The sequence below is a fragment of the Pristiophorus japonicus genome, chromosome 1 (genome assembly GCF_044704955.1).
Source record: "Pristiophorus japonicus isolate sPriJap1 chromosome 1, sPriJap1.hap1, whole genome shotgun sequence".
Classification (NCBI taxonomy): domain Eukaryota; kingdom Metazoa; phylum Chordata; class Chondrichthyes; family Pristiophoridae; genus Pristiophorus; species Pristiophorus japonicus.
In genome coordinates, this window is record NC_091977.1 from 440,366,681 (window position 1) to 440,384,220 (window position 17,540).

A 17,540-nucleotide genomic window follows, 5' to 3' on the forward strand; every position below is an offset into this window, starting at 1 on the left:
CTGTCAAGGATGAACGTCGACATTGGTCGAGAGCTCCTCCAGACAATGGGCCCAAGTTTCCACAAGAAAAAAAACGGGCGCCCCTCCGAGCTGGGCGCCCGTTTTTCGCGCCTAAAACGGCACCTAAAAAAATCCTCGGTATTCTCCACCTACTTACAGGTCCTGTGGCACTCGGCGCAGCCAGCACGAGCTGTGGGGGGGAGCGGAGCCAGGTCCTGGCGCTGAAAACAGTGCCGGGACCTCTGCACATGCGCGCACTACAGTCGGCACGCAAGTGCAGTAGCTCCAGGCGCCGAACTGTGTGGGAGGGGCCCGAAGCACGCAGCCCCTAGCCCTGGCTGAATGGCCTCACTGGGGCTGCGTGAATGAGGCTCCCCTCCGACCAAACCCGACACTCGCTCACCCCCCCCCACCCCCGCCCCGCCGACTAGACCCGACCTGACACCTGCTCCCCCCCCCCGCCCCGAGACCCGCTCCCCCGCCCCGACCAGAGGCCCGCCCCCCCCCCCCGCCCCAACCCGAGGCCCGCTCCCCCTGCCCCGACCAGACACCCGCTCCTGTTCCGACCCCCCCTCTCTCTCTTCTCCCCCTCTCTCTCCCCCCCCCTCTCCCCGCACCCCCCCCTCCCCCTCTCCCCCTCCTCTCTCTCCCCTCTCTCTATTCCCCCCCCCTCCTCTCTCTCTCTCTCTCTCTCTCCCCCCCCTCCCCTCTCCTTCCCCCCTCCCTCTCTCCCGCTCAGCGACACGAACGGCTTTCTCCCCCTCCCCTCCCGCTCAGCGGCACGAACGGCTGCAGAATTCTCCCTGGCTGAAGCACTTTCACACAGGTAGGAAGATGTTTTATTTAATCTTTTCCTGGCTTATAAATGTTTATTCAGGTTGGATTTATTTGTATAATATTTGTAGAAGTATAAATAAGGATTTATTGTCAAATTTAATGAGTTCCCTTTCCCCCCCCCGCCCTCCCCCCCACTCCCCCCCACCTCGTTCTGGACGCCTAATTTGTAACCTGCGTCTGATTTTTTAATGTGTAGAACAGGTTTTTTCAGTTCTATAAAAATCTTCACTGGCTCCATTCTACTTTAGTTTGGAGTACATTTTCACTGTGGAAACTTTCAAATCAGGCGTCAGTGGCTGGACACACCCCCTTTTGAAGAAAAAATTCTGTTCTAAACTAGAACTGTTCTACCTGACTAGAACTGCAGAAAAAAAAATGTGGAGAATTGCGATTTCTAAAATAGTCCGTTCTCCACCAGTTGCTCCTAAAAATCAGGCGCGAATCATGTGGAAACTTGGGCCCATTGGGTGGATTGACCGGACACATTTCCGCTCCGACTGCGTTAATCTCGGAGGAGATGCCACAGATGGTTGCGGCAATGCAAAGAATGGCCGATTCCATGGATGCCATACGGCAGGCTGTGGTCCCGGGATACGGCACTGCACCCCAAGGTGCCGTACCGCCTTTGTTGACGAATGCGAGTCAGGAGGAAGCAGTTGCTTCTGACTCGGAGCAAGGTGCCCTGCTACAAGGCGGCTTGGTGTGAATGCGGGTAGAAGGGAGGGGTGTAAGTGGGAGATGGAGGGGGAGGGTTCAGACCAGGGCTGGAGAGGGGGGGGAGGGGGGGGGGGTGGTAGAGGCAAAGCGAGGTGTGGACGCAAGTGGGGGGGGGGGGGAGACAGTTTTTGTATTGTTCACTGTTGGAGTTATTGTTGTTGATGTTGTTACTAATAAATTTGTTGCCTGTTGGGTGGGTGGGCGTTACATTTATAATTGTTTTTGAAAAATTGTTATATAATTAGTTTTTTTTACATCACTGTTGGGGTGGGGTGGAGACAGGTGTTTATATTCATGTATGTTTATTAAAAAAATTAATTTGTAATCATTAAATATTTTTACTTAACTTAACATTGTTGTGCAGTATCTTCCAATAACAAAGGTTAAACATCAATACAAGGTTTGCAAACAATGGCGAGGTCAGGCAAGGATGAAACGTAAAGTAACGCAACTGTAACTGTCACCAATGTAACTTCATGCAAAGCGCTCTTTAATGAGCTGCTGACGCAACAGTCTTGCAGCAGCGTAACTACGACGGGACTTTTCCTGCAGTCTAGGGTGGGGTGGGGGCATGGCTTCAATGAGGTCCTCATCCACCTCCTTGTCCTACTCTTCCGCCTCCCCTCTCTCCTGAAGTGGACCGGCAGTCCCATCTGGCAATTCTTGTCCCCCTCCTGATAGCTAAGTTATGCAACATGCAGCACACCACAATGAACTTTGACCTGCTCAGGGTGGTATTTTAAGCACTCCAAATGTCTTTTCGACAATATTGCGTGTGGCTATATGGTTTTCGTTGAAGCGCTTTTCGGTTTCAGTCTGGGGCTTATGCAGGGGGGTCATGAGCCAGCTGGCAAGGCCATTATCTTTTATCCCCCAGCATCCAACTGTGATCTTGTGGCTGACTCAAACAGGTCAGAGACAGTACTCTCACGTAAGATGTGCACATCATGGATGCTCCCTGGAAATTTTGCATTTACTGCCATGATTATTTGCTTGTGGCCGACAACGAGTAGCACATTCAGGGAGTGGAATCTCTTTCGGTTCCAAAACACCTCTGCATCCTGAAAAAGTGCTTGGCAGGGTGATGTACGTATAGTCTATTGCTCCCTGCACCTTGGGGAAGTTTGCTAATCTCGTGAAACCCAAAGCCCTCTCACTCTGCGCCTCTCTGGTCATAGGGAAGCTTATAAAGTCCATCCTGCGAGCGTAAAGGGCTTCAGTCACCTGTCAAATGCAGTGATGTGTGGCGTGCTGAGAGATACCGCAAATGTCGCCAGCTGAGGCCTGAAAGGAGCACGATGCATAGAAGAAAAAGTGCTGCAGTAACCTTGACCTCAACGGACAGTGCGGTCCTGATGGTGCTGGTAGGCTGCAGATCTCCCTTAATTAGCTGGCATATCTCACTGATGACATCCTTTCGGAAGTGCAGCCTCCTAATGTATTATCGGACAGGTCCAGGTATGATCACATATCCCTGTAAATGCGTTGGGTCTCCTTCTCCTCAGCAGTCTGCCACCTCTGATTGGGCACATAATGCTCTTTAATAAACCTTCTCCCATCTCTATTCTGCAGCATGTGAGTAGTCATCAATATTAGCTGAGAAATTACAAACCCGATTACTATAAATGCCCTATTACGCCTTCAAAATTATTAAACTGTCCTCTACAAATGCAATAGAAACTCAAAATTCACCATAATGTGATTAGATGGTCGTCAAGAGATTTTAAAACGACCTTAAAATCACTCACAAATTACTTCAATGGTGCCATGAACTTGAAGCAGCCTTTTATGAAAAGTCCTCCCAATTACAAAATGGCATCCATACTGCTGGGTTATGGTCAGGTAAGTGCAGCTTTTGTTGGACGCGCGATCATTTGGGCGGTATATGGGCAAGATGCCGAAAGTAGCGCTCGGCGATAATCTAGGCGGCATTTGGGTGTTAGTTTCCATAGTTTTCTGGGTGCACGAGTGATGACGTCAAATTTTATTTTAATAATATGGGCGGGCAGTTCAGCTAATTCCTAGTGTTAATTGTATGCCGAAAGTTACGCCGGCGATAAATGGGCGATAATTGGATGTTAGTTTCCATTGTTAATCAAATATGAGTGTTAAACTCAATCTCAGCAGTTAAATGGGTGATCGCGATGGAAATTCTAGCCCTTAAGAACGTAAAATGTTTGGCAAAATATCATTTATTTTCTTAATGCGATCAAAAAAATTAATAACCGACTTATTGGAAAGAACACATCAGGATAGCTGAGATTTACGTGAAAAAAATTACACTGCAGCCATTATATTAAATGTAGTCATGCACTCAGTCCTTTGGAAATCATACAAAATACACTACAATGAAGCTTCACAATGCGATTATATGTGTTGTACTTCATTAAATCTGAAAAAAAATTAACTGTTCTTATATCAAGAGTTCAAGGCATATTAATATTAAAAAGGATGACTTTCTGGGATTAGCTAAGAAAGCCAATAGTGAGAAATATAGTTTGCATAAACCAGTGATACTCATAACATAGTCCAGGTCCACTTGAGGCCCATCTCCCCATCACCTTGACCCTGCTTCTCCATTCATAGTATGTCAAGCTAAGAAGAATTTCACAGCTCAAATTCAGCATTCCCCTCCTCTTTAGCAAAACAGATATACTATTTATTAGGAGGCAGGGATATCCCAGCATCCAGAAATCAAGAGAAAGAGCTACTCGGAAACTGTATATTGCTGCTTCATCACTACACGATGTGGCGTTCTGAAGCATTCTAAAAAAAGCACCGCCATAAACCTACCAGCTGAACTTCACCAAATGCTCCTCTACCGATCACCTTAACAACTTCATAATCTTCTGCTTTCATTCTTAAATCTCGAACTTTACTCATTGCATCTTTATCTGTAAAACAAATGTAAAATTCATTAGTCCATCCTCATTGCAATTATGACACTTTTGTTCAGTGTTTGAGCATTCGGAAAGACAATATTGCTTGAGTGGTACAGAAGTGATCAGTGAAGATGATTTTACATATCAGGAATTCAAACGTGTTTGTTTTCTTTGGCAAAGAAACTTCAAGGTGACTCAATTGAAACTTTAAATTATGAAAGGGATTTATATAGTTGATCAAAGAAAATTCCTCACTGTGTCAAGGCTTCAAACCATAGGGCATAGATTAAAATTAGGAATAAGAATAACCTGCATTTATACAGCATTTTTAACAAAGAAATGTTCCACGGCATTTCCTAAATAGATGCAAGGAAACAGATGCTGAATCACAAAAGAAAAAATTAGGAGGGTCAGAAAGATTAATTTTATGGTGGTTTTTAAACAGTGGAAAGGTCAAGATATTTTGGGTGGGAGTTCCAGACATTATGCCCAAAGTGTCTGAAAGCTCTGCAACCAATGGTGGGCCAGGGGAGATGTTAGTCGTAAGAGAGTGCAAAAATAGGTTAGAGTCAAAGCATTCAGAAGCGGAGCGATTACAAGAGTAAGGTGGGGTGAGGTCAAACAGGGATTTATAGATGAGACTGGGGATTTCAAATTTAATGTGTTGAGAGATAGGGGCTAGTCTAGATCAGTGAGGACAAGGGGTGATGGGTGAGCGGAACATAGTGTGAGACAGGATAAGAGCAGCAGAATTTTGGACAAGTTGAAATTTATGGATGATGGGAGTACAGCAAAGGGAGCATTGGAAGTTAAGATAACAAAGGCCCATAACAAGGGTTTCAGTGAATAAGAAACTGAGGAATGGGTTGAACATGGGCAACATTGCACATGTCAAACTAAGTGTCATTACTTGGTCAAATAAACCTTTTGTGTGGACTAGAGCTCAACGTAGGGTTAAACTAGACACCAAGATTGCAAATGATCTGGTTCAACCCAAGAAAATGGCCAGGGAGAAAAAAAGGATAGAAATAAAAAAGGAAACCAGTTATACTTACTTTCCTTTAAAATAAAGTGAAATAGACTAGTTGAATAAATTAGCCAGACCCAACAACTCTCACACCTTTAGCAGGGGACCACAATCTGCCAACTTTTTAACTATTCTGGTAACTTTCAACATTTATCTCACTAGTGTGAGAGAAAACTCTACGGAGGGAGGGCTATGTCATCCCATAAAGCAAGGTATTCAATCCCTAGTTGCCAGGCCAATTTTATTCAACCTATGGAGCTCAACCCTTTAACTGATCTCTCCTACACAGAGTTACAAATATGTAGGTGAACATCATTAAAGAAAATGCACACATCTGAAAAACCATCCAGTAAGAGACAGCTGACCTGATGGTGGGCATGTCAGATCATTTAAAAGAAAATTAGATAGTGCTCATCAGTTTTCTCAGGAGGATCAACTGGTTGAAATGCATCTTTTTCTCTCTAGTTTGGACCTGCCGCATGAATTCACAATATTGCAGGATATTAAACTCAGGAAGGAAACTGAGGATGCATTAGTTATAATTTTCCAAAGCTCATGAATTGGAGGATTAAACAGCAGGATTGGAATGTAGAAAATGCACAAAAAGCACGGAAAGCACGAAAAGGACAAACTCTGTAATTACAGGTCAGTCAGTTTAACAGCAGCAAGGGAAATAATTCTAGAATACATCAAGAACAGAGCCAGTGAGCACTTGGATACAATAGGGAGAATCAGTTTGGTTTTGCAGAAGGTAGCTCGCATCCAACTTATTTAACAGCGCTTTGCGATAGTCACTGAGGTAGCAGGTTCAATGCAGGTCATATACATACATTTTCCAAATGCATTTGCTAAGATTCCACATAGGACATTTCTAGACAGAATTGAGGTAAGTGGAAATGGCAAGAACTTTAGGGCATGGAAAGCAGACTTGTTGAGAAGTGGAAGGAAGAAGGCAGCTATTGAAATAAAAGACATATTTAGATTCGCAGACAACAACAAATGGTTACCCCAGAGAGCTTTTCACTTTTTAGTATCACTAGCCTGGGGATAGGGAGAACTATATAGAAAGTTACAAAACTGTTTAGAAAAGAGCAGAAAATTGCAAAAGTACAAATATATTAAGCGACTGGTTAGAACGATAGTAGATGCAAAGTATGTACTTTGGAATTAAGAGTGGAAGATAAAAAACAGTCTACATGAAGGCAGGGAAGAGCACGTATAGATGAACAAAGCAATCAGGCACATAAGAACCTAAGAACAGAAGTATTAGGAGCAGGAGTAGGCTTAACAAAATATTCTGTTTTTCTTTTCATCCTACCAAAGTGAATAACCTCACAATACCCCATATTATACTCCATCTGCCACCTTATTGTCCGCTTCCATAACCTGTCCATATCCATTTGCCGGCTCACTGTGTCCTCCTCACAGCTTGCTTTCTCACCTAGCTTTGTATCGTCAGTAAACTTAGATACATTTCACTCAAGTTCCTTCATCCAAGTCATTAATATAAATTGTAAATAGCTGAGTCAGATGGAATACTCTCCACTTGCCTGGATGAGTGCATCTCGAACAACACTCATGAAGCTTGTCACCATCCATTACAAAGCAACCCACTTGATTGGCACCCCATCCACCACCTCAAACATTCATTCCCTCCACCACCGGCGCACCGTGGCTGCAGTGTGTACCATCTACAAGATGCACTGCAGTAACTCGCCATGGCTTCTTCGGCAGCACCTCCCAAACCCGCGACCTCTACGACGTAGAAGGACGAGGGCAGCAGGAGCTTGGGAACACCATCACCTGCAAGTTCCCCTCCAAGTCTCACACCATCCTGACTTGGAACTCCCTCCCTAACAGCACTGTGGGAGTACCTTCATCACAAGGACTGCAGCAGTTTAAGGTGGCAGCTCCCCATCATCTTCTTGAGGTCCATTAGGGATGGGCAATAAATGCTGCCCTTGCCAATGACATCCACATCCCAGGAACGAATAAAAAAAAAAAGACCCAAGTATTGATCCTTGTGGCAGCCTACTAGTTACAGCCTGCCAACCTGAAAATGACCAGTTTATCCCTACTTTCTGTTTTCTGTCCATTAACCAATCTTCTGTCCATACTAATATATTAACCCCAACTCCATGAGCCCTCATTTTGCTTAACAACCTTTTATGTGGCATACAAGTGAAAAGCAGGCTGAATATAGAAAGTTCAGAGGGGAAGTGAAAAAGGAAATAAGGTGGACAAAGAGAGAGTATGAGATCAGTTTGGCAGCTAACGTAAAAGGGAATCCAAAAGTCTTCTCTAGGCATAAAAATAGTAAACGGGTAGTAAGAGGATGGGTGGGGATGATTAGGGACAAAATAGAGACCTACGCATGGAGGCGGAGGGCATGGCTGAGGTACTAAATGAGTACTTTGCATGTCTTTACCAAGGAAGAAGATGCTGCCAAAATCAGTGAAAGAGACAGTTGTAACGAACAGGGTGGATTAAGGGGAACCAGTGGATGTGGTAATTTGGACTTTCAGAAAGCATTTGACAAGGTGCCACGTAAAAGGTTACTGCACAAGATAAAAGTTCACGGGGTTGGGGGCAATATATTAGCATGGATAGAGGGTTGGCTAACTAACAAAGAACAGAGAGTCGGGATAAATGGTTCATTTTATGGTTGGCAACCAGTAACTAGCGGGGTGCCACAGGGCTCAGTGCTGGGACCCTAACTATTTACAATCTATATTAACGACTTGGAAGAAGGGACTTTGTGTAACGTAGCCAAGTTTGCTGACGATACAAAGATGGGAGGAAAAGCAATGAGTGAAGAGGACACAAAAAATCTGCAAAAGGACATAGACAGGTTAAGTGAGTGGGCAAAAATTTGGCAGATGGCGTATAATGTTGGAAAGCATGAGGTCATGCACTTTGGCAGAAACAAAAAGTTATTATTTAAATAGAGGAAGATTGCAAAGTGCCGAAGTACAGCGGGATCTGGGGGCACTTGTGCATGAAACACAAAAGGATAGTATGCAGATACAGCAAGTGATCAGGAAGGCCAATGGTATCTTGGCCTTTATTGCAAAGGGATGGAGTATAAAAGCATGGAAGTCTTACTACAGCTATATAAGGTGTTGGTGAGGCCACACCTGGAATACTACGTGCAGTTTTGGTTTCCATATTTACGAAAGGATATACTTGCTTTGGAGGCAGTTCAGAGAAGGTTCACTAGGTTGATTCCGGGGATGAGGGGGTTGACTTATGAGGAAAGGTTGAGTAGGTTGGGCCTCTACTCATTGGAATTCAGAAGAATGAGAGATGATCTTATCGAGACGTATAAGATTATGAGGGGGCTTGACAGGGTGGATGCAGAGAGGATGTTTTCACTGATGGGGGAGACTTGAACTAGAGGGCACGATCTTAGAATAAGGGGTCGCCCATTTAAAACAGATGAATCTGTGGAATTTGCTGCCTCAGAGAACTGTGGAAGCTGGGACATTGAATAAATTTAAGACAGAAAGAGAGTGTTTCTTAATCGGTAAGGGGATAATGGGTTATGGGGAGCGGGCAGGGAAGTGGAGCCGAGTCCATGATCAGATCAGCCATGATCTTATTGAATGGCGGAGCAGGCTCGAGGGGCCGTATGGCCTACTCCTGTTCCTATTCTTATGTTATTTCCTCCTTCTTCTTTCTTTCTCAATCTTTAAATCCCATTGGCTAAGGAGATACCCTGTTGAACCCATTGTTCACCAAGGTCCCGATGCCCTAGTTCTCAGCTCGCACTTCCAGCAACTCGCAAGGCAAAACATTTGATCTGACGGTGAGGGGAAAAAGTCTAACAGGGCACGCAGCAAGATGCCCCACTCCAGCAAAATCTGGGCCTATGCTTTTAGGTTTCTTTCAGTAAAATAGTTAAGCACTGCAATTACTCAGTGTAAGAACAAAAGTGTATATTAATGATAAAATTAATTCAGTGTTTATGTATAAATGTCAAAAGTGCAGATTCAACAGAAAGGCTGCGATTTAAACTCAAAAACACAAAATGGATCAAGTCTTCTGTGTCTGGGCAGAGCTTAAAGAACAAAAGAAACCCATCGCAACACACCAAACTAGAAACGGTGTTAATGGGAAAGCGATTAACCTAATCAAGGAATGGCTCCAATTCCTCCAGACAGTCTCATGTGCAAGGAAAGACAATGAAGAATGCCCTGGAACCAAGATGCAATCTTGGGGCTTTCTGAGAGACAATGGACCTTATGAGAATAAAAAGTCAAGCCCGTAGCTTGTATGCTCTCTTTTCAATGACCACGCAGCAAAGCAGGAAACCTCCCTCTACAGAACCAGAAGCAAGGAAGAAGACCGTGTGCTTTGTTTGATTCAGAGGTAAGTATATGTCTGTAAATCTGTAACTCATTATCTTACCTGTTGTAATTAAGTAGAGTCCATAGGATACTAGTCGACTGCTATTTGTCTGATAGGCTACGTGCATGTGTGTGTGTTTAATAAACTTATTCCAAATTGTTTTAAAATAATTGGTCTTGCTGTCAATTTAATGCCAGAGAGATTTAGAAATCTAACATCAGGTATTTCTTTTGTCACCAATATTCACAATAAGAACCTGACATTGCCTATACAAATTTAAAACTTTTGCCATGTAGAAGATTTAACTTGCACTGCAGCAGAACTTAGAAGAATATTAATTTATAGGAAAATAAAATTTACTTTTACCATATAATAGAAATATTGCTTTTATTTAATCAAAGACATGCTTGGATTTGTAATCTTACTTCCAACATCAGTGATAAAATTGACTTTTTTGGTACAGTAGCTAAGTACTTCTGAAATACATTAACTTTATGCACAATTCTACAATACTCACATCGATTTATAAAGTTGTCAATGTTCTTGTTTTTTCTTAAGGCAGGAAAGTCCAAATCATAAATCAAGGCATCCAAACTATCCTACGAGAAAAAAATAGAAGTGGGTTGTTTTATTTTAAAAAAAGACAGACTGCTGCTTTTGTGCAAGTTGCAAGAAAACAAAGATTGTGTGTTACAATGGATTTACTTCTAGCACTTTATCACGGGTACCATGGTGAATGTTAAAAAAAAATCAGACTAAACATTGAACATTGCTTGATCACCAAAACCGACGTGCTGATTATTAAAATAAATGTCAGGGCTCATTATTAGATTTATAAAATAATCTAAGAATTAACTGTTTATTACCCAAATAATTGAGGCTATAGGTAGAATATTTTGTGCAGGATGCGGTGATCATCTCCAAACAGAAGCATCGTTGACAAATACCGTTTTAGATCACTATAAGAGGGGAGTTTTCTCCCATTACTAAATAAAGATTGACATGTTACGATAGAAATACGATTCAAAAGATGAGTAAAATAGAAGCTAATAAACCAAACACAGAACAGTGGAGCAGGATTTTGAAGATAGAAAATGAGACTGAAGAACAACTTCTTGCTTAACCTGTGGAATAAGCTGTCACTACATACATTTAAAATGTGTTTAAACAACTTTAGAGCTGTTGCAAAGCGAGTTCCACTTCTTACACTAACCTGACAGTGTTAACCAGTGATGGCCCTCTGGGTTTGAGATGCAAACAGTGCACGTTTCCATGCATAGAGCATAATTCCAGTGCTGTGTCAAACCTAATGTAAAAGTGTCCAAAGGAACTTCTGGACACTTTAAATCTAATAGCAATTAATTTAAAATGTTTAAGCATTGAGAACTTTGTAAGCTATCTAACCACTTACAATTTAACTATGAGGAGAGAAGCTCTGTGCATGTGTGTAAATACTACACTGGGCAGCAGAACTGAAGTATCAACCAGGCAGTGTAAACAGAGTACTGCCTAGTTGAAACATGAACTGCAGCCACTGATCTTAAAAGTGGCAATCACAGACTAAACATAATTTTAATTTATTCTATGTTACTCAAAAGAGAGTACTCGAGACTGTTGTTTCCGAAAGCTGTAACAATACAAAAGATCAAGGGCTCAATTTTCCCCAATGCCATTTTTTGGTGTATTTGAAGAGTTACGCCTGTTTTTTGGGGGCCCGACTACATCAAAAAAAAAGTTGAAAGTTTCCCCATTTTAACGTGAATTTGGCCCCGGCACACATTGTCCTTAAGCTCTGTAGCTGGAGCCTACGATGTGCGCCAAAAAGATCGGGTTGCCAAGGTAACGAGGGTCACACTTCGGGCTGAGGCTGGAAAGTGCAACATATAAGACATTCTGGCCAGCTCACAGCAACCTGCACAAGCACCTTGCACATTGCAGCTGTTTAAGGCTGCAACTTACGAACATGAAAATATTAAATAGTCTTTGTGTCAAGTCTATCACCACTCCCTCCCCACCCGCGCTTCTAGCCCAGGCCGAAAGGCTTCCCCCCTCCCCCAGGAGCCGGTGTCACTCCTAGCTCAGGCCGACAGCCATCCCTCCCCCAGAGCCGGTGTTGCTCCTAGCCCAGGTCGAAAGGCCTCCCCCCCCCCCCCCCCCCCCCGGTGCCGCTCCTAGCTCAGGCCAAAAGACCTCACCCCACCCCCCCAGAGCCGGTGCTGCTCCTAGCCGATGCTGCCAAAAGGCCTCCCTTCGCCCAGTGCCGCTTCTAGCCCAGGCCAGAAAGGCCTCTCTCCCCCGGAGCCAGTGCCATTCTTAGTCCTGACCAAATATCTGTCTGTCCCTCCCTCTTTCCCCCTCCCTCCCCCCCACCACTCCCTTCCCTCTCCCCCACTCCCTCCCCTCCCGCTGCTGTCCCGGCCGTGGAACTGGATCTTCTGCGCTGATTTTGTTAATTGAAGGTTTTTTTTTAAAAAAGAGTGGTCACATACGCCGTCTTAAGAAAAATCGTACTTGGCCAAACTTGCTTAAATGGCCAGAATTGGCGTGGGCGGTAGGTTACCAATGAGGTAAAAAAAAATCGTGCCCAAGTGAATTACACTGGCGTGTAAACTTTGAGATTTTAATTTACTCAAAAAAAATAGTGCACACCAAATAAACAGATAATTGGGGAAAATTGAGCCCCAACATTTAGGTTAACACCGTGATGGATGAGGTTGAGCTTCAGCAACTGAATTATAAAAACCCTTGTCAATAAGGGCTGTTTACTGCACAAATCCATCCAGAGGAATAAAGTTCATGGATCAAATAGCTTTTCCTCATTTCACATAACATTTCCTAACTAATTTAAATAAAGCTAATTTATAAATTAGCCAGTTTGTTTCAATCCCTATTTTATCTAATGCAGAAGATGATATGATCAGAACTATGCAAATCAGCTTTACAATCCTGGTTAATATATACAACATATTAATTGTAGAGGTAATTACAAGCAGGATGAGGGAATACACACACACACAGATAAACACATTTAACTATTAATTCTAATGGACATTAGAATTCAAGTCCTCATTACTGTTTTATTTCACTTTTGCAGTTTTAGGGAAACATAATACAGAATTCAAGAGACATATTCTGACAGTAGTGATCAGAAAATCGGTTATCCAACACCTCCATGAGTGCCAGTTGGTTTACAACTAGCTTTGAAAATCTAATATGTCGTGGTTATTCTGGAAATGTATTAAATTTGAAGGAAGCCTGGTTTACTTCAGTACTTGCGTGCTTATAACTAAAAAATAGAAGTTCTCTCGATTTTATACCACATGCATTGTTCAGATTATATACATGAAAAATACTGAGTAAAATCATTTGCATGCAACATTGCAAAGCTATTAATCAAGATCTATAGTGAATTAAGTAACAAAACACATAGGACCAAAATTCAGCATCAGAGAGGTTGATTGGCAGTCATTAACACGTATCACATTGTTAAAAGGGTAGTTGCACTGGTCATGACATAACTTAACTTTCTGTGGCAAGTTTGATGGGCAAATACAGCAAATCTCTTTTTAAAAAAAAATGGGGAGGCTAAGTGCGAGATGCCATTTTCACGAAGCTCAGTGGAGCGGCACAACTTGGACAGAAACTTTGAAATTCAAATTAACCACATATCTGCTCCGAGCCTGAAGTTGCTGTACCATTTACCCATAAATAGCATTGAGCCTTTATTTTGACAGCAAATTCTGGCCCATAGTTTTCTACCTCTCCACCACACCTTTCACTTATGACCATCAATATGCTGTCCGGCACCAAGTCATGAATGAACCAGAACTTTCTCCAACTCAACATTGACAAGACTGAAGATATACTGGTCAATACCAGCCATAAATTCTGCATCCTAGTCCGATTTAATCTGCCATCTCACTCAGGTGAAGCCTGATGGTACACAACCTCCTGCATCCTGTTTGACCTTGAGCTGAGCTTCAAATTCCATATCCTATCATACCGGATTATTTCTGTCATGTATCCTACATGGTTACTGCTTGCACTATTACAAGGTGTGCCACCAGAGAGGGAACTGCAGTGGGAGACTTGTAGGTTACTGTACAGGTGTGCCAGGCCTAGTATAAAAAAGGGAGGCCACCATGTGTGATCCTCACTCTGGAGTTACATTAAATGGACTAAGGTCACTACAGTTCAAGCACAACACATTGTCTTATTATTAGAGCATCTGAAGACATAACATTTGGTGACGAGATTACGGACTTTCACATGAAAATAGCTCAGCTTGGTACGTTGCAGCAGTTCGCCGATGGTGATGATTGCGAAGCCTTTGTGGAGAGGCTCGACCATTTCTTCACAGCAAACGACCTGGCAGGCGACAATCCGGCCACACTGGCTGATAAACGCAAAGCTATCCTGCTAACCAGTTGTGGGCACACCGTTTATGGCCTCGTCAGGGACTTGCTGGCACCAGCGAAGACAACGACCAAGACGTACGAGGAGCTTGTAACGCTGATCCAAGAACAACTCAAGCCCAAAGAGAACATCTTCACAGCCAGACACCAGTTTTATACACACCGACGGCCCAAAAGCCAGGAGATCGCGAAATATGCTGCAGACTCCTGCAGGAGGCTGGCGGCACTGTGTGATTTCGGCGACCACCTCACCGAAGCGCTGCGGGCTATCTGTCATCAGAATAGACCACGAGGGCCTTCTTCATAAGCTACTATCTGCTGATACCACAGTCACACTGCAGAAGGCCATCTCCATGAGCCAAGCATCATGACCTCGACCTGCGGCTCTAGGCGGATGACTCATCCTCAGGACTCAAACCCGGTAAGTACTGTGCACAGAGTGGCGCCTTTTAGAGGCTGGACTGTAGAACGTGAATCTTCTCAGGGAAGAGAGAACAGGCCCCCCGAAGTCCCTTAACTCAAGAGTCCGCCGAGGGGGGCTAATCGAGTAGTACCATGCTGGCGTTGCGGAGGGAATCACAGGACTCACCAGTGCCATTTTAAGGACTAGGTATGTAAAGGCTGCAGCACAAAGGGCCACCTCCAGCGAATGTGTAAAAGAAATATGACTCAGTGTTGATGAAGAGTCTGCAGATGGCCATGAATCCAGCGCAGATTATGAAGCGAAAGTCAGAGAGACAGTTCAGCCCCAAGATGAGGTATATAGCATGTTTACCTGCACCATCGAATGTTCTCAGTTGAGGATGGGAGTCGAGATAAATGGCATTTCAGTCTTCATGGAAGTGGACACAGGGGCGAGCCAGTCAGTAATGAATCAAGAAGCCTTTGAGAGGCTATGGGACAATCAGGCTGAATAACCCAAGTTGGTCCCGGTTCAGGCAAAGCTGCGCACCTACACCAATGAACTTATCCCAGTCGTTGGTAGTGCGGATGTAAAGGTACTCCATGACGGCGCGGTGCACAAGTTCCCCCTGTGGATTGTTGCAGATGATGGACCAACGCTACTCGGAAGACGGTGGATGGAGAAGATCCATTGAAGTTGGGAAGATTTCATCCCTCCAGCGATCGACGTCATCCGCGCTCAGAGGCAAAGCAAACCCCCACCTGAGGTTGGATCAGGCACCAGTGAGCAGGCCAGCACAGCACCCGAGGCACAGACCGCTCAGCACGACTCCGTGGAGATGATCCAGCTGAGACGACCTGAACTCACCTTCCAGACTGCAGTGGCAGGACTCCGGAGGAAGAAAATCGAACCCAGAGGCGACTTCCCAGCTTCGGTGGCAGAACTCGGGGAGAAGAGGATCACAGCAGTTGACATCATGGATGAAAGAAAGATGGTGCCCAAACCACAAGGTGAGGCGCTGAAGAAAAAGATGGCGGCGGCCAGACCACGAGGTGCAGCGCTGATGGAGCAACACGTGGCACCAAGCGAAGAGGAGGATTGGGGTAAAGATAGCAAGGCTATCAAAGGAGGCCACAACTCACCACACTTAAAGGGACAGTTCCACACTCAATGTAACAGCAACTGTGAGTTAGTTGTAAAATGTGTAATTGATGATCAGAATTGCGTACATGCAATAAGCGAGGAAAAGTCGTGCAATTGCGATCAGAGCTACAGGTTATTTACAATAAGTAATGAAACGTTGTACGATGTAGGATTTCAACTGCATACAGTCAATGCAGCAGGCAAACACCCATCAGGAGCACACAGGTGCAGCGAGCTACCCAATGCTGTAGCCTGCGTCCCTGGGACCAGGGTGATGCACCACGGAGTGACGCCACAAGACAATGTACAATACACTTCTCCTGAAACACAATTCTTGCCTTTATCATTTCCAGGCTAGATTTTGTCAATGTTCTACTAGTTGGCCTCCCAGCTCTACCCTAAACACAAACTTCTCCAAAATTAAATACTTTTCTAATATCTCTCAGCATTCATTTCTGCCTCTGAAGTACCTTAGGACATTTTACTATGTCAAAGATGCTGTATAGATTCAAATATAGCAGTAAAGTATCGAACACGTTTATTTCAATTCACGCAGTAAACTTTAACATAGTAAACTTTCCAAGGCACTTCACAAATGGCAGGTAAAGGAAGATGAGGAGAAAGCAAGTCACAGGACTGAGCAACTTGCATTTATATAGCGCCTTTAACATAGTAAAACATTCCCAGGCACTTCAGAGCAGCGTTAGACTCCGAGCCACATAAGGAGATTTTAGGACAGGTGACCAAAAGCTTGGTCACTGGGTTAGATTTTAAGAAGCGTCTTAAAGGGGGAAAGAGAGTTAGAGAGGCAGAGAGGTTCAGGGAAGGAATTCCAAGGCTTAAGGCCTAGGCAGCTGAAGGCACAACCGCCAATGGTGGAGTGATAAAAATTGGTGATGCGCAAGAGGCTAGAATTGGACGAGCGCAGAGATCTCAGAGGGTTGTAGGGCTGGAGGAGGTTACAAAGATGACAGGCTCCCATCCAAAATACTTCAACATCCCAGTCTTGAGAAGCAGTTTGCAGAAATCATGGGACTTAAAAAAAAATCTAAAGTGACATATCTCACTCATCTCCTAGTATAATCAGCAATGTAAAAGGAGATAGGACAGTTTTATTGCCTCATTACTTTGTCTAAGTAAAGCACTAGCAGGGAAAAAAAACTAAGGGAGGAAAGGAGGAGCCTACAAACAACATGGCACAGTGGGGCTGCGCATTTGAGCACCAATATGCAGCATTACAGAATGAAAAAGAGAAGACATGTTTGAACCCAGATTCTACTGAGTTCCTGATCTGAGCAATGTTGCACTGACAATAACAACTTGCATTTATATAGCACCTTTAACATTGAAAATGTCCCAAGACACTGCTTATCTTTTCTTATTTCTCCCTTCCCCTGCAAACAGACGCCAAGCCACAGAGGGGAAAGAGTATGAGGCATACACAAGGACTAGATATCTTGAAGTGAGGGTTGGGGGGGGGGGGGAATTAGAGGGAGGGAGGGGGGAAAGAGAGGGATGGAGGGGGAAAGAGAGGAGGGAGGGGGGGAGAGAGGAGGGAGGGGGAGAGAGAGGAGGGGAGGGGGAGAGAGAAGAGGGGAGGGGGAGAAAAAGAGGGGAGGGGGAGGAGAGAGAGAGAGAGAGAGAAAGAAAGGAGGTGCAGAGAACTGATGAAATGGGTTCAAATAACAGAAAAACTAAAGGCGTGAAGCAACACACAGAGCAAGTAAAAATGAAAATTATGTTGTTTAAAATATTTACTAATATCT

General features: G+C 44.1%; 1 protein-coding gene across 2 annotated transcripts in view; it reads right to left on the reverse strand.

Annotated features, from left to right (window-relative positions):
* Positions 1–17,540, reverse strand: part of rock1 (Rho-associated, coiled-coil containing protein kinase 1) — a 324,482-nt gene that overhangs the window by 200,607 nt on the left and 106,335 nt on the right. For both annotated transcript variants that reach the window (XM_070892926.1, XM_070892939.1), the window contains exons 2-3: positions 10,331–10,412; positions 4,348–4,448 (exon numbers count right to left, since the gene is read on the reverse strand). In XM_070892926.1, coding sequence (XP_070749027.1) covers positions 4,348–4,448; positions 10,331–10,412 — 183 coding nt within the window. The remainder of the gene's footprint in view (positions 1–4,347; positions 4,449–10,330; positions 10,413–17,540) is intronic.